The sequence below is a fragment of the Filicampus tigris genome, chromosome 12 (genome assembly GCF_054856515.1).
Source record: "Filicampus tigris isolate MCC_2025a chromosome 12, RoL_Ftig_1.0, whole genome shotgun sequence".
Lineage (NCBI taxonomy): Eukaryota > Metazoa > Chordata > Actinopteri > Syngnathiformes > Syngnathidae > Filicampus > Filicampus tigris.
The window spans coordinates 3,392,404-3,407,317 of NC_141228.1; the positions used below are offsets into that span (position 1 = coordinate 3,392,404).

The 14,914-nt window shown below is 40.6% G+C and overlaps 1 protein-coding gene across 3 annotated transcripts in view; it reads right to left on the minus strand.

Annotated features, from left to right (window-relative positions):
- Positions 1 to 2,736: 2,736 nt before the first annotated feature.
- LOC147138082 (cytosolic phospholipase A2-like) overlaps positions 2,737 to 14,914 on the minus strand; it is a 29,792-nt gene continuing 17,614 nt past the window's right edge. For all 3 annotated transcript variants that reach the window (XM_086046355.1, XM_086046356.1, XM_086046354.1), the window contains 7 exons: positions 12,457 to 12,522; positions 11,551 to 11,681; positions 11,353 to 11,464; positions 10,447 to 10,631; positions 9,920 to 10,109; positions 6,684 to 6,841; positions 2,737 to 4,482 (listed from right to left, as the gene is read on the minus strand). In XM_086046355.1, the coding sequence (XP_085902481.1) occupies positions 4,324 to 4,482; positions 6,684 to 6,841; positions 9,920 to 10,109; positions 10,447 to 10,631; positions 11,353 to 11,464; positions 11,551 to 11,681; positions 12,457 to 12,522 (1,001 nt within the window). In that variant the 3' untranslated portion in view covers positions 2,737 to 4,323. The remainder of the gene's footprint in view (positions 4,483 to 6,683; positions 6,842 to 9,919; positions 10,110 to 10,446; positions 10,632 to 11,352; positions 11,465 to 11,550; positions 11,682 to 12,456; positions 12,523 to 14,914) is intronic.

Here is a 14,914-nt window from a genome sequence, read left to right on the forward strand (position 1 = left end):
CCTCATTAACTGTGATTCTGGTGATATTGCTATGGCAACAGGTACTGAAGCTAGCTGTTTTCTTTTTCACTCATGTCTTGTTCAGGGCGGAATTTTTAATTTCCTTATCTGCTCCGTCTAGACTGTTGGCCTCCAGCCGCAGGGGAGTAAAAGTTAATATTGCATGTGTGGCGATATAATTAAGTGTCAGTCAATCCTACGACACACGTACTGTATTCAACACCGGTATTCAAACACATTTCAACACACAGTATCTGATGTATTCATAGAGCAGGGACACACGCACACACACAAGCTAAGGTGTTGCGTGCGTGGGTCGTGTCCTCCATGAGGGCTTTTGGGAGTGCCCCATCCCATCAGTGTTATGTGCATGAGTCAGCACATCAGAAGGTGAGGAAACAGGCACATACATGACCTTCACGTGAAAGCCCTGAAGGAATGTAGTATAGGCCTACCCATCGTTTCCTGTCGTGTAAGGTGTATACCTGAGTAGACAGTGCCTACAAATGAGCTGCCAAATGAAGAGCTACAAAGTAAAAGACACCTGTGTCTGCAAGGCATCTTTCAAGCCTTCCACATGCTCTCCGTGCAAGAGGAAGGGAAGTATCTTAAGCACTTAATTGGTTTGCCCACATGAGAATGAGAATTTCAGCTCATTAAATTGAGTAATGTAATGATTTGACATGTGTTGGGTGGGACAGGTGTTCTTTTCCAAATTTTTTAAAATTATTTTTGGAACTTACTGTACCTGTGGTTTGTTGTTTTGTAGCCACTGGGATCCTAGGACAATATTTAGGCATCATTATTTAAAAAAGACATAAATAAATGATATTGGCGATGAATGAATTAACCCATTCACAGCCAATTTACGGATATTTGTTGTTGTTCTAATTAACCCATTTACTGCCAGACACTGTCAGATCCTCTTTTACCCTAACGTTTGTAAACATTTGAAAAAAATATATAAATAAGTTCCTAGGATTGAATGGCTGGACTGTGAAAAGACAAGTAAATCCGTCAATGTCAGTGAATGAGTTAAGAAACTTAAAAGACCCTAATAACGTTAGGTAGGGTAGGTTATACAATGGGCTTGATTAAAAATGAAAAACATTCACATTGTTTAGATGTTCACCCGTACCTATAGTCAGTACCTAGCAGTTGTAAAAAAAAAAAAAAAAAAAAAGAGAGAGAATCTTTGATTTATAGTGTGTATTTCAACGTAACTCACTTAGTTTAATTTACTACAATAAGTACAACTTTTCAAATAAGTTACAGAGATAAATCTATTTAAAAGCAAAGTAAAGAAATAGAAAATAGCGTACTAAAAAAAAGCATAAAGTGCAAGGACAACATTTTCAAAAACATGATTAGACTTTGAAAGACCTTAATCATAGTTATGACAAAAAAGGCCATTATAGTTTTATTTAACCTGGATTCAAAAGGATTTCCACTTTATTGGCATCTTTTGAATCTTAATCCCTCTCTTTGGACTGACCTCCCGCTCAACGTTAGGCAAGCCCCTTCTCTGCCCATCTTTAAAACTTGACTTAAAAGACATTTTTCTACTTTGGATTTTGACTTACCACACGAGACTGTATTGTTCTTGTGTTTTGTGGTGTTTTACTGTTTTTATGTTATTAACGTATTGTTTTAACGGTCTTTGTTGTTGTATGACTAATTATGCTCCACAAACAGCACTTTGTATGCAGCTATGGTTGTTCAAAAGTGAGTTAATACGTTCATACTATACAGTCTCTTAATATATGTTATCGGCAAATCTGGGATCATATTATACACGAGTGCAGAGAAAAAACTGTTTTTACGGGTGGTTTTTGGGGGGAGGTGTGTGTGCATATAATACACGGATAAGCACCCGTTATTCACAGGATTTTACGATAATAATGTCACAATATTTAATCATCAGTATTATTGCAACCGAGGTACCAGATTCTTCCAGTTTCTGTCTGAGTGTATACAGTAGTCAACGGTAATCCACCTACAAGGAAAGAGATCACCAACCTTTTTTAAACTAAGAGCTACTTCTTGGGTATTGATTAATGTGAATAAAGATCGACATTTATTGCAGGTGGGGGCAATTTTTTCTGCTAAAGGATCACATCTAATTATTTGAAATAAACATATGAGGTGTATTTGTAAATATTAAGGTTTTAAAGACAAAAGTAAAATGTGTATGTAAAATTTTATTTTAGTAATACAATTATTAAGTAATCAACAAAACATAATTATATTTTATAGTATTTTAAGTAACCAATTTTATGCTAATTAATGCGTCAAATTTTACTGGACTCGTGATAATGTAAATTGTCAGTGGGAACAGAGTGAGCCACATTTTATTTGTTTTATTGGTCAACAATTCCCAAAATGTGTAAGCTATTTTAATGATCATTATATTGGGTTTTTATCTTTTTTATTTTCTAATGCACTCATGTCTGTGTGTCAACGTTGGCAGGACATGATGTAGCCTATTCAACTAAATTTCCAATTTGGGTCCTGAGTAAAAAATGCCCTGCGCTAGAATACACACTCACGTTTGTGTTCAGTGTGGTCAATATAAAGTTCGTCATGTGTTGATGAATGTATAATATTCAGAATGTAGTGCTTGACCATTGCAGTCTCATAGTGCACAAAGCACAGCTGAAGACACTTTGCTTTTTTTATTCAGCAGGCTTATGTTGATATGGAATCTCAGTAAAGATATTTCAAAGTCAAACAGTATATTTTTTTAATTATATTTATTTTGTTTGATTGCGTTAAACATAGTTGTCACTCACCAGAATTTCGTACACCTTACACTTCAACATAAAAAAGACCTAAAAAAAGTTAGCTTTTTTTTTATTCAAAACGTCATAATAATGAACAAATTCTAATAATTTGACCAATCATCTCGTGTACAGTATGTAAAAAGCTTTGACAATGAATTCTGAAACAGGAAGTCTTAAAAACAAATGCACAATCACCAGTAAAAACCTCTGGAATATCCACACTTCATCAAACGGTGTTACACACTCATCTCCATTTCCCATGCACTCGCTTATCAAAAGAATTTAAGATCAAAACTCTTAACTAGAGCAAATGTAAAAAGTGTAACAATTTTAAAACAGCACATTTAGTGAACTCTTAGTTAACAACACTGAAAACTGTTTGTCGTTGTTTAGTTTCCTTGATATCTTCCAAAGCTGAGTGCTTTGTACATGAGTATAACAGTGGTCAGACGCATTTCAGTGTAAAATTCCACTGTGGTGTGTGCGCAGCCTTTGAGCCACTGCAGGTGGAGGTGTAATATGTCAGATTCCAGGCTACGACTGCTGGAGGTGTAGGTGTGTAAAATTCCACTAAATGAGAGCTACCGTTTTATGATGCCACCTCACCTTCCCTTCCCTTCGGCTGACCTGAGTTCCACTTTATGTAGAGTGCATAAGCAGGTCAGGTTGAGGAAACGGCCCCCGGAAGACAAACCTAGTCTTTATCTCAAACGGTAGCCTGAAACAACACAGTCAGGCCCATAAACACTGTCCTAATGTAGAGGAAAGCGGTGAGGCCGTTTCTATGGTATCAGGTGTTGTTTTTGTACAATGGCCGCTTTAATATGAGACACTCCCCACTCCCTCCCTGTAGGTGAGTAAACAACATTGAATGTTTGAGGGGTAGCACTCGGTGTGTTTAGAAATTACCATCAAACAAATGGTTACAAGCGTCGCTTGCATGATTTCAGTCAGGATTACATGTTTAGACGAGTCATTCCACTGCAAAAAAAAAGTTTGATATTGTGGTGGCAAGATGAAGAAGGAAGGAAGTTCAGCCAACAAACAGGTACAGTACACGCAAGGTTCTTACTGCGCATTCAAGAGCTTAATTTGATATCATATGTTGTTGGTGAGATGCGGAAATACTTTACTCAAGTAAGCACGTTACCAGCTCAAAGATGCAGGACAGTGAGATTTAAAAAAAAAAAAAAAAAGCATTGACATGTGACTTGGTTGTTTCTTAGAAAAGCACAGAAAGAACAACAATATCTTGCTGCTCACACAGGATGGCATCCAGTCTCGGCCAGGGGGAAACCAAACATCAGCTGTTTCTGATCCATTAACAGTTTTCCCAATATGTGCAAATGAAGCCAAGTGAAAAAATGTCAGTGTGTTTCTGACCAATAAATGTCACAGTTCTTTACTAACTCCCTTTCAGGTCCAATTCAGCATCAACATCATGACACAACAAACAAAGTCATCACCATTTTCCAAAAAGAAAATGCTTAACTCTAGATGGGATCAAAAGGTCAATGCAAAGTCTCCTTCTTGGAGGAGGCTACTGGTCATTGTTTCCATGGTGATTCCAGGGTTTGGCATGAAGATTCCTTTTGAGAAGCCTCTTCTTGGGGATCTCACTGAGGGAGAAGGGCAACGTGAGGTTTGAAGGATTCTCCTTCCGAGAAACGATGCGATCTTTGATGGCGTCTTTAATCACCTACGGGAAGCAAGAGGAGGGATTAGCTCCAACAATCGCATCTTGATGTGTCTGTCTTGGAATGTACTTGCATTGTTACCACAGTGTATCCTCTATTTTCAGGATTTTCTGATGCATTTTAAAGTGCAACTGAATGTAAGCACTCTTTCTACCATTACCATGAGTCATAGGTTTTTAATGGACGGAATGGATTGTTTGTTTACATTCAGCCTTCAGTTGCTGGCGTTGCAGCCAATGCGAGTGACATCGTGCACGCAGTGAATTTCAGCATTCAGGCACTCTCATAGTAACAGACGTGAGGACAAAACACGCCAGTGCATTGTAGCAGCCTGGCTAACTGACGTGGCAACCATGCTGGGAGGGACAACGTCCGCATCGTTGGCATTGAAATTAAGTCGTAATTTGCTCATTCCTCCACCGAGTTTAATGAGGTTTGCTTTTTTTTATCAATGTCAAAATGTGTGCTTTTAATACAAAACATTTGCCCCAAATAGCCTTTTTTTTTTCTTTTTCCCGTGAAATGTTTTTCCCGTTCCCTTGTCGTAATTGAACGGTGTTGCACAAGGTGTCCTTTGTTTTCAGTTTTCTTGCCATCCGCACGCTGTCAAGATCTGTCTTCTGTTGATTTGGTTTTGATTAGATTTTAGTTTAGTCATGTTTTCCTTGTGTTCTTTTTTGCCTATGTCTGTCTCGTTAGATCATAGGTGTCAAACCCGGGTCCTCAAGGGCCGCTTTCCTGCATGTTTTCCATCTGTCCTTGCTTCAACATACATGATTCAAATGATCAGATCATCAGCAAGCTCGTAAGGAGCCCGATACTATCCTGATCATTTGTGTCGCATGGAGCAGGGAGAATTGGAAAACATGCAGAAAAGCGACCCTCCAGGACCGGAGCTTGAAACCTGTGCGTTAGGTTATTGTGTCCGCCGGTGCTTGTCATCCCAGTCCCTTGTGCCTTCCAATCAGCTCCCTCAGCCACATGTGCCTTGTCCAGGTGTTTTTCACCGTCTCATAAGTTGCTTGTAATTAGGTTTCCTGGTTTCTTTCTCGCCTAGGTGGTTCATTGTTTGTGTCATTGGTCTCTGTCAAATCAAGTCCAATCTCGTCAGATCTTTTTCCAAGTGTTTGTTTTAGGCTACTTTGACCCTTGTTTTTTATTGTTACATTTGCTAATTTAACGTTTTTCATCAGCCAAGTACTCTGCTTGTTTTGTTCTTTTGGAAAATAAATGCATTTTGTTTGTGTTTTTAACATATCTCGCCTTCCTGCTTCCCTGCAATTGGGTCCTCATCCATACCAAACGTAACACACACATAGAAGGACTGCTGCAGTTTGTTTATAGAAAAAATACATTTCAGTTTAATTTCTTGGAAAAGAATAGTTGTATTTATTTATTTCTGTTCACCCATTATTATGTACAGCATTTTTCGCAGCGGTGGTTGTTTTTTTTCAAGTGAAGTTCTAGAAATAAAGTTAAGTTGAGCTGAAACACTACAGCAGCATTCACTATACTAAGCGAAGAATTAAAATGTACAGCAGTGCCTTCACACAAGCTAGAACACAATTTGCACAAACAGGTCACAGGCAGCCTTATCTTTATCGCACATCTGTCTAATAGCAACAGCCGAATAGCCTTCAATATCCACTTGCTCAGCTTTTCATTTCCAAAAGAAAGTTGTATTACTGTTTGGCATACAGTTTTCATAATGTGTATTTCTAACAGAGGCTTAAATGCCAAGTACACATCATAACTGGAGGGGGAGCATGGGAAAAGAAAACAATGAATCCCAAATGTTTCTTTAAATCAGGAAGTGCGGAAGGATTTGGAAGTAATCTGCATGGCCATTGCGTCACATTTGACTCCTCACTCAGCTCGGAAGTGACTCAGCTATAGTCAGTGAAAGTCAGGCTGCCCTCTCACAGTGATACAACTACACATGGTAAAACTTGCAGTGACTGTTGAAAGTTTTAATGTTGCACCATAATATGATGACTATGATGATAATTGTATGATGAAAATACAAATATGCAAAGCATTCCCAGTCATCTCACTGAATGAGAGCTACTCAACAATAAGTTCATGGAACTTGATGCCACCTGCTATCAGGAAGTACATGCACAGCCATTTTGTAAAAAACAAATATTAATAATAATCCTGATAATAACATTTAGATTTAGAAGCAAGCAGCTATCAAACTGACCTCCAAGTTGTTGAGAGTGTTGAACTCCATGAGGTCGTGAAGTCGAGTGTACGCCTCGTTGGAGTACTGAAAGTTGAACGTGGAGAACGGCGACTCGGGGTCGTCAAAGATGTCAAAGTCTGCAAACTCCTTCTCCTTCTCAGTCTCTCTTGGAACTCCTACCATCATATAATCAAAATGGGTTGATCGGGAGCGACAAACGGAGCTCATCACAGAATTCAACTGTGCTATCCATCCACGCATTTTCTGAACCGCTTATCATCGCGAGTGTGCTGGAACCTATCCCAGCTGTCGACTGGCAGTAAGGCAGGGTACACCCTGAACTGGTTACCAGCCAATCACAGTCAAATGTACTTTTTTTTTAATTGAATTGTACTAAAACAAATAAGTAAATAAATATCCTACAATACAGCATGTCAATAATTTCTTAATCTTGTGTCGCTAAGTAAGAAGAGCAAAAATATTCTAAACAAATGTCAATGTAATGCAGTGCAGGTCTGCAACCACAATAACGAACACATTGTGAATTGAATACCTCTCTGACAGCGCAATCAAAACTACTGTAAGCGTTACTATTGTAAGGTAAATGCAGAATTTGGGACACAACTCTGGTGTATCATAAGTAACACCTGCACCACCAAGTGAGATGGTGCAGATGTATCTTATGAAAGGGCAGCTGAGAGTATATCCATAAATCCATTTTCAATAGCGCCTGTTCCCATTAAATCTTCGGGTGAGCTATATATATATATATATATATATATATATATATATATATATGTATACTGTACATATATCTTTATATTATGTATACATTTCTATATGCAAGATACACATGTCAATTATATATGTTCTGCAATATATAAATTGCTGGCATAAATAAATAAATGGACACATGATAAATTATTTGCTTTGAATAATGAATTTCCTGACTAAGTGAAATTTGATCATTTCACACAGCACACCTTTAGAGCTCTCACGGCACACCGGTTGGGAATCACTGCGCTAGCCAATGGGACGTCACATATCCACAAATAACCAAGGACGGGTCTAGACAGGCATGTATGAGGGGGCAGCCAAAATATCTTGAGGGGGCATTGTGCTCCAGCGCCTTTTAGCATGTCTAACTGACAAATCCACTCACTTGTATGCGGGTACAATAAACAAGTTTGGAATTGGATTGGAAGATTGGAAGTTGGCTTTCAGCTCGCTGGAGACAGCTATCCCTCACAGCGAGCCGGCAGCAGGCCGATACTCTGAGCAGAGTGAAAAGGGGAGATGGAGCGGAGTCGAGAAACATTGACACGAGAAACAACTTGATATATTTTACAGTTGAGGGGGCAAGCAAGGCATTAAGACAGTAAGAAGTGGAGCGGAGGGGAGAGGCATCAGATATGAGAAAATATGCGAAATATAAAATCATTTGGGAAGTTTAGTTTGTGGGGGCACAACATTTATTTGAGAGGGCCAGGCCTCCTCTTGCCCCTGCCTTGATCTGGCCCTGCAAACAACTATGCACATCCACATTCGTAGCTACTGTATGACAATTCATCCATCCATCCATTATCTGTACCGCTTCTCCTCACAAGGGTCGCGGGGCGTGCTGGAGCCTATCCCAGCTGTCTTTGGGCAGTAGGCGGGGGACACCCTGAACTGGTTGCCAGCCAATCGCAGGGCACACAGAGACAAACATCCGCACTCACAATCACACCTAGGGCCAATTTAGAGTATCCAATCAACTTACCATGCATGTTTTTGGAATGTGGGAGGAAACCGGAGTGCCCGGAGAAAACCCACGCAGGCACGGGGAGAACATGCAAACTCCACACAGGGAGGCCGGAGCCGGGATCGAACCCACGACCTCTGAACTGTGAGGCGGACGTGCTAAGCAGTCGACCACCGTGCCGCCTATGACAATTCAGTCTTCATTTAACATTAAAAGCATGTTTTTGGAATGTGGGACGATGACTTAGTACCTGATGAAAATCTTTGCAGGATTCAATCCCAGAATCTCCGAAATATGTGCTAAGCCATGGTGATACTGTATGGTTTTTTTTTTTTTTTTTTTTACGAAACAAAATGGTGATCCAGAGCTCCTTTTATTCATTTTAAGTTACTTGTGGGTATGTTGGTGATGAGTTCAATTGTCAAAATTGAACATCTAAAGACATAATTTTAGTTGTTTGTGGTTAGTGTGTCTCCCTAACAGAGGTCAGAGGTTCCCGGTTTGAATCTCAATTTTCTCTCCCTGTGCTTTCATAGGTTTTCTCTGGGTACTTCAGCTTTCAAACACAATTTGGAGACTGAATTGTCCACAGTTTTTTGTCTGTACGTCCACAGCGATCTACTGGACACCACCAATACACAGTCTGTGTAACGAGTGCAGTGACTGGGAATTGTATTCGAAACCAGCTTCACAAAAGTCAGCAATGTAAACCTCGACACTAACAATGGCCCAGTGTATTCCTACTGCTGCCGTTATAGGATAGATGCCTAACATGAATCCATGTGTGAAATAAATTGACGCATGACGCATCGGCTACTTTTTGAAGAAAATTCTCAGACTAAAAGCAATATGCAGGAAAAAAATTGCAGTTTGGAAAATTGAAGCAACCAATAGGAAACTGATTCAGTATTCAGTCTGGATAGCGTCTTTCTCTACAAACTGGAAGTCCTTTTATGGAATATGGGGTTGGTTGAAAAAAAAAAAAAAAAAAAAAAACTTACGTAACTTCCATAAACAGACTGCGGAAGTATGTGGGCACATGGCTGACTGAACATAAAGAGGCACTGAAGAGGGGACGAGACAGAGATGAGGTGTTAGGGTGTCTTTGTGAGGATGTATAATGATAAATGGGCTGTTTGCACATAACTCTCCCACTGCACTGACAGATTCCTTACCGGCACCTGGCTCCTCAAGGAACCACCATTCTCACAAACAGCAGCTGGTCCTGTCTGTATGCACAGGCGATTCCAGACAGCAAAACGTATGTGGGTTTAAAGACACATTATTTCCATCGATAACCACAGCGACCTTGAGCACACACTATTTAAATAGTGAGCAATCGGGCACAACTGGCGAGAAATAATTATCTGTCCTCTAGAATTATCGCGTAACTTCAAGGAAGTCAAACCCATGTGCCATTACGGTAAAATGGCATAAAGGGGTGCAGTTAGAATGTTTTTCCTTGCACAAATCCAGTGCAAAGCTCACCATATATAGTATATGCTCTTACCAGGCGCTTTGAACTTCCTGAAGTTGATATTCACCAGGACAAAGTGGATGACAGTTGGGCAGTGCTTTTCGCCTTTTTTAGGCTTGAACACGTAGCATTCCTTGAGGCCCTCTCGGTCGAAGACTTTTGGATCGATTTTCGGGAACGGAAGCTTGTTCATTCGAGCCCACTTTTCAGCCAACAGGAGCTCCTGGTGTGTACATTCAAAAATGATGAAGTGGAATTGTGTATCAATTACACCCCCCCAAAAAAACAGTTCGCTTTGCACCTTAGGTTCACGGTTCAGTTAACAATCACAGATTGAATTACATAACATAAATAAATTCTGCAACTGCTAGCGTGATGTACTGCCAAAGGCATATAGCGCTAGTCGCTACCCGTGCTAGCAGTTGAGCTGTACAGTATTTGTTGACGGGGTACAATAGCGTATAGCTGGAGCACAAAATGTTCCATGTGGGAACTCATAGGTCTGCATGTACTATTACACCCCTAGTATGAATCTGATTTGATACATAGTGGAGTCAGACCTTAAACGGGGGGCTGGAGTCACTTGGTCGTGCCGAGAAATCAAAGGAAATGATGAGGTCGACACCACGTTGGGGCCGCAGGAGGAGAGGGTAGGGGAGGTTGTACGTCAGGCCGCTGTCCACCACATGGATCTTCTTACTTTTCACATCCAGAGGCTCATAGATACGGTCAAACTCATCTGGGTCTAAGAAGATACAATGAAGGCAGACAAGACTGGAATCAATGCCTAGTATATGAGTGTCAGATGTGTTGGTATGGAAACACTTAATAAACAACATGACAAGGACGTCACATGATAAGGGGAGATTTGAACGACAGTGAGAAGACGTGCTAACCAATATTGACCGTGCCAGCTAAATACTATACTACATTCATTCATTCATTATCCATACCGCTTCTCCTCACAAGGGTCGCGGGCGTGCCGGAGCCTATCCCAGCTGTCTTCGGGCAGTAGGCGGGGGACACCCTGAATTGGTTGCCAGCCAATCGCAGGGCACACAGAGACAAACATCTGCACTCACAATCACACCTAGGGGCAATTTAGACAGTCCAATCAACTTACCATGCATGTTTTTGGAATGTGGGAGGAAACCGGAGTACCTGAAGGAAACCCACGCAGGCACGGGGAGAACATGCAAACTCCACACAGGGTGGCCGGAGCCGGGATCGAACCCACGACCTCTGAACTGTGAGGCGGACGTGCTAACCAGTCGACCACCGTGCCACCCTACTATACTACAGTACTTTGAAAAAAAAAAAATGGCATGTGTCCTAATAATTTTGTCCATATAGACAAACAATAAACTAACAAAAATCCTGATTTTGAATGGGATTTCATGAGGTTATAGGAATAAGATGATCCAAAGCCTGATTGTAGAACATGGGCATCCATCTGGGGTTGTTACCTGTGACAGCATCCACCTCTTCCTCCGGTGTAGGTGCTGAGCAGTGGAACCCACTGATAGGAGAGAAAGGGATGCTGGTGTTCAGGATGAGACCCAACATGAAGTTATGCACCTGGGCAAATGAGGGGAGCAACGAGAAGGTGAAATTTCAATTCGTGTATGGGCCTAATGATGAGATCAGATTTTGATTTTGGTCACCTTGCCGGCGCGACCCTCTCTGGTGTTGAACAAGGCTGAGTCACTGAAGAGCGACGTGAACATCCTTTGAACCCAGCTTGCCTGAGCAGTGCGATGATACTCCTCCTCTGCCTCCTGGTTCTCTGTGCCGGCTGAAAAACATTATGTTTAAAAAGGTCAATTTAGCTAGCACATCCAGAGGAGATGTCCTTGGAACTGCAAGGACAAGAGATTTCCTCAGTCAGTGTAATTACTGTTCTTGTAAGTTTTGCATATTCTGATGTACTTTGAGTCTCTTTGGTTTCAGCCTTGTCTGTATCATTTTTCCCCCTCTGGCTTCAAGTGTGCAAAATAAAAAATCATCATAAGTCATATTGTAGAAATATTTGAGACTCCACTGTACAGCAATGAGAAGTAATTTCTTTACCCATATCTGCTAAAAATAATCTGGGAGTTTCTTTGGGTTGTCACTATTTTCAAATAAATCCGGCCGTTATCTAAAAAGGGGGGCAAATTCAACCTTTCAAACGGTTTTAACAGGCGTTGTGCAAGTTATTGAATCTGATGGAGCGTTCCATATGTTTTTATGCAATTTAGAGACAAAACCATAATTTGTGTAGTGATGCTGTTTGTACTTTTGGAGCATAGGCTAAATGTTTTTCTTTCTCATTTCCCTTCCGCTATACCTCTATTCATTATTCACGCAACATTTTTACAGTGTCACGGCAAACACATCATTACAGAGGGAACAATGTTGAGCCTCTGGACTTTGGCCTTCGCTTGTAATACATGCAAATGGAATGTTTTCCACAGGTCTGAAAAACACATGGTCAGGATTTCCACTTAGCTAGTAATACTGTATGTGTCTTAATAAGTTAACAGACTCTGTTCAACGGCAAAAACACAGCATCACAAGTTGTAGCCGACCTTTGCGGGGCTCATCCTCGTTGTCCATGCTATCTTCTCCAACGATGTGCTGTGGTTTAATCTGCTCTGTAAAACAAGATATGAACCATTTGGAAGAGGACTGTAGAGCACTACAGGCGCAAAATGAAGTTTGAATTCATGGAGTTGTAAGTATTACTAGAAGAGGCCAACAAACATTACTGTACTTAAAAGGAATCAATCACTGTGATAATGTTAGGGAAGACAGTTATCTCATAAAAACGTAAAAATATTGTATAGCTCGATGATAGTGCACGGCATTCAGATGTATGTGCCCGTCCTGCGTAACATAGCTTTTAAAACTTGGGACAGCAAACGTGAAAAACTGCTCTCTGAGAGGCCAGCGGCAATTGTAAGGAGTTTTGTCATAGGAAAGTGCCCAGCACAGTGCTGCTGGTTGCACCTGACTTTCAGAGATGTTATTCAAAGATCTAAAATCAGTCGTGGCAACATATCTCAAGTTTGATCAATCACATTGCGCATGCTTGCATATAGTCCTGCGAGAATGCGCAAAATGAACTGTGTAGTCATTCGACAGCAGACGCAATCCTGGGTGCGTAGTTCGGCTTCATATTTGTTTCTGTCAGTATCAACCTTGCACATGCAAATCTTTAGTCAATCAGTTCCTTATTGTTCATCACATCAACACCTTGCCCAAAGGAATTGGCATTTCTCACAATTCTTTATCACACCCAACATAGACCAAGGCAGAAACATAATACAAGCAACAAACAAATGCATTTTTTAACAGGGTGGAAGAGTTTCCACAAGTTTGGCACAATCAATGCTTTGTGTCTGTACATGCAAAGGTCATCCTAAACAAATACATTCGACCTAAATAAACATCAGAAAATTCCCTGGAAGACGATACCTCCTAACTGTTGTGGGAATAACAGACAAAGACTTTCACTACGCACACAAACACGCACAAGGCCAGGCCAAAAGGTGTGGGGAAAGTTACATGAAACATCAAAACGCACTATAAAAGTGTTTTCAAATTAAACAACGCAGTTACGACTTTAGAAGGATTTAGTCAGATGAAATTTGTGATCAAATTGATTGGCTTTGCTGCATTAATTAGAGCAACATTATGTTTGTGTTTAGGGTCAGGAATATGAATTTTGCATATTGTTAGCGTTGGGCAGAATCCTTGTACATCAGTTTTTAGAAGACTCCAAAAACATCACATCTGTTCAACCTTGCATCATCAAAGAAAGAAACTAAGCCATTTTCAACACTTAAGATTGGTCAATAAGTTTGAAAAATAATAACAACAACACATGTGTCCAGACCAATATAGATCTGTGAAAGAATATTACATTTACCAAATTGTGATATAAGCGGTTTTGGCCCAATGCCAGCAGTATATACCATGCAGTGAACATTTACTTACAACCTTCCTGATTTCATTTTTTTTTTTTTTAATTCAGCACACTTTAATTTCGTCGTGGATCATCAAGCCAAACTAATTACATGCAAAATGCAGTTTCTAATTGCTGGTTTTATCTCTAAGGCCTTGTCTACACGTAGCCGGAGCTTTTTAACAACCATATATACTTACTTACCGCCTGCGTTGGAATACACATAAAAAAACGCATCCACACGTTTTCAAACGCACGCCAAGCCTCTAGGCGGCAGTAGTTAGCCAAATATTGTCCATTCAGAAGGAACTTCCGTCCTTTGAGTCACTTCTACGAAACCAAAAACACGGCGCCAAACTCGTTCGGGAGAACCGACAAGAGGTCAGAATTGCTTTTAAACCTTTCAACGAGAAGCAGTGGTTGGTTGAGGACAAACAAGTAAGCAAAAAGCGCATCGAGAATGGCTATAACCAACGCAGCGCCGCGAGAATCCATGTTGACTTTAATGAAAACACAAGTCGCGCAAATGACGTCAAAGTATTGTTGTCGCACGGTGACGACGTAAATCTCCGGGTGTAACCGTCCACATCAAAACGCGGATCCGGCGATATCTGGAGTTATCCGCAAATCTCCACTGCGGCCGGAGTTTTGCTTTTTCACTGAAAAAAACTCCGGGGACGTGCTAATGATAGGGCTAACTGCAGGCGTCTATCCGGCGTTTTCAAAACGTAGACAGGGCCTGAATCTAAACCTTTCTAGCTGTATGTGAAAATGTAATTGCGCCATGCCCACCGCCCCTCCCACCAGAACGCTTTGCTAAGCCCTCAGTTAGAATTGTTGAATCAAGAAATCACTTAAATACTGAAGGACATATCGGACTAACTGAAGTGGGCTACACAATATCAAAAAGAAGCATATCATGCTATGATCCAATGGAATTTAAGATCAAACGAAAAACAAAGTGACTGAAATCTATCAGTCTGGAAAAGCTTAAAAAGCCCTTTCCAAGGATTTGAGACTTCAGCAAACTGTGGTCAGAACATTTATTCACAAATGGGGAAACTGTGAACTGTGGTGAA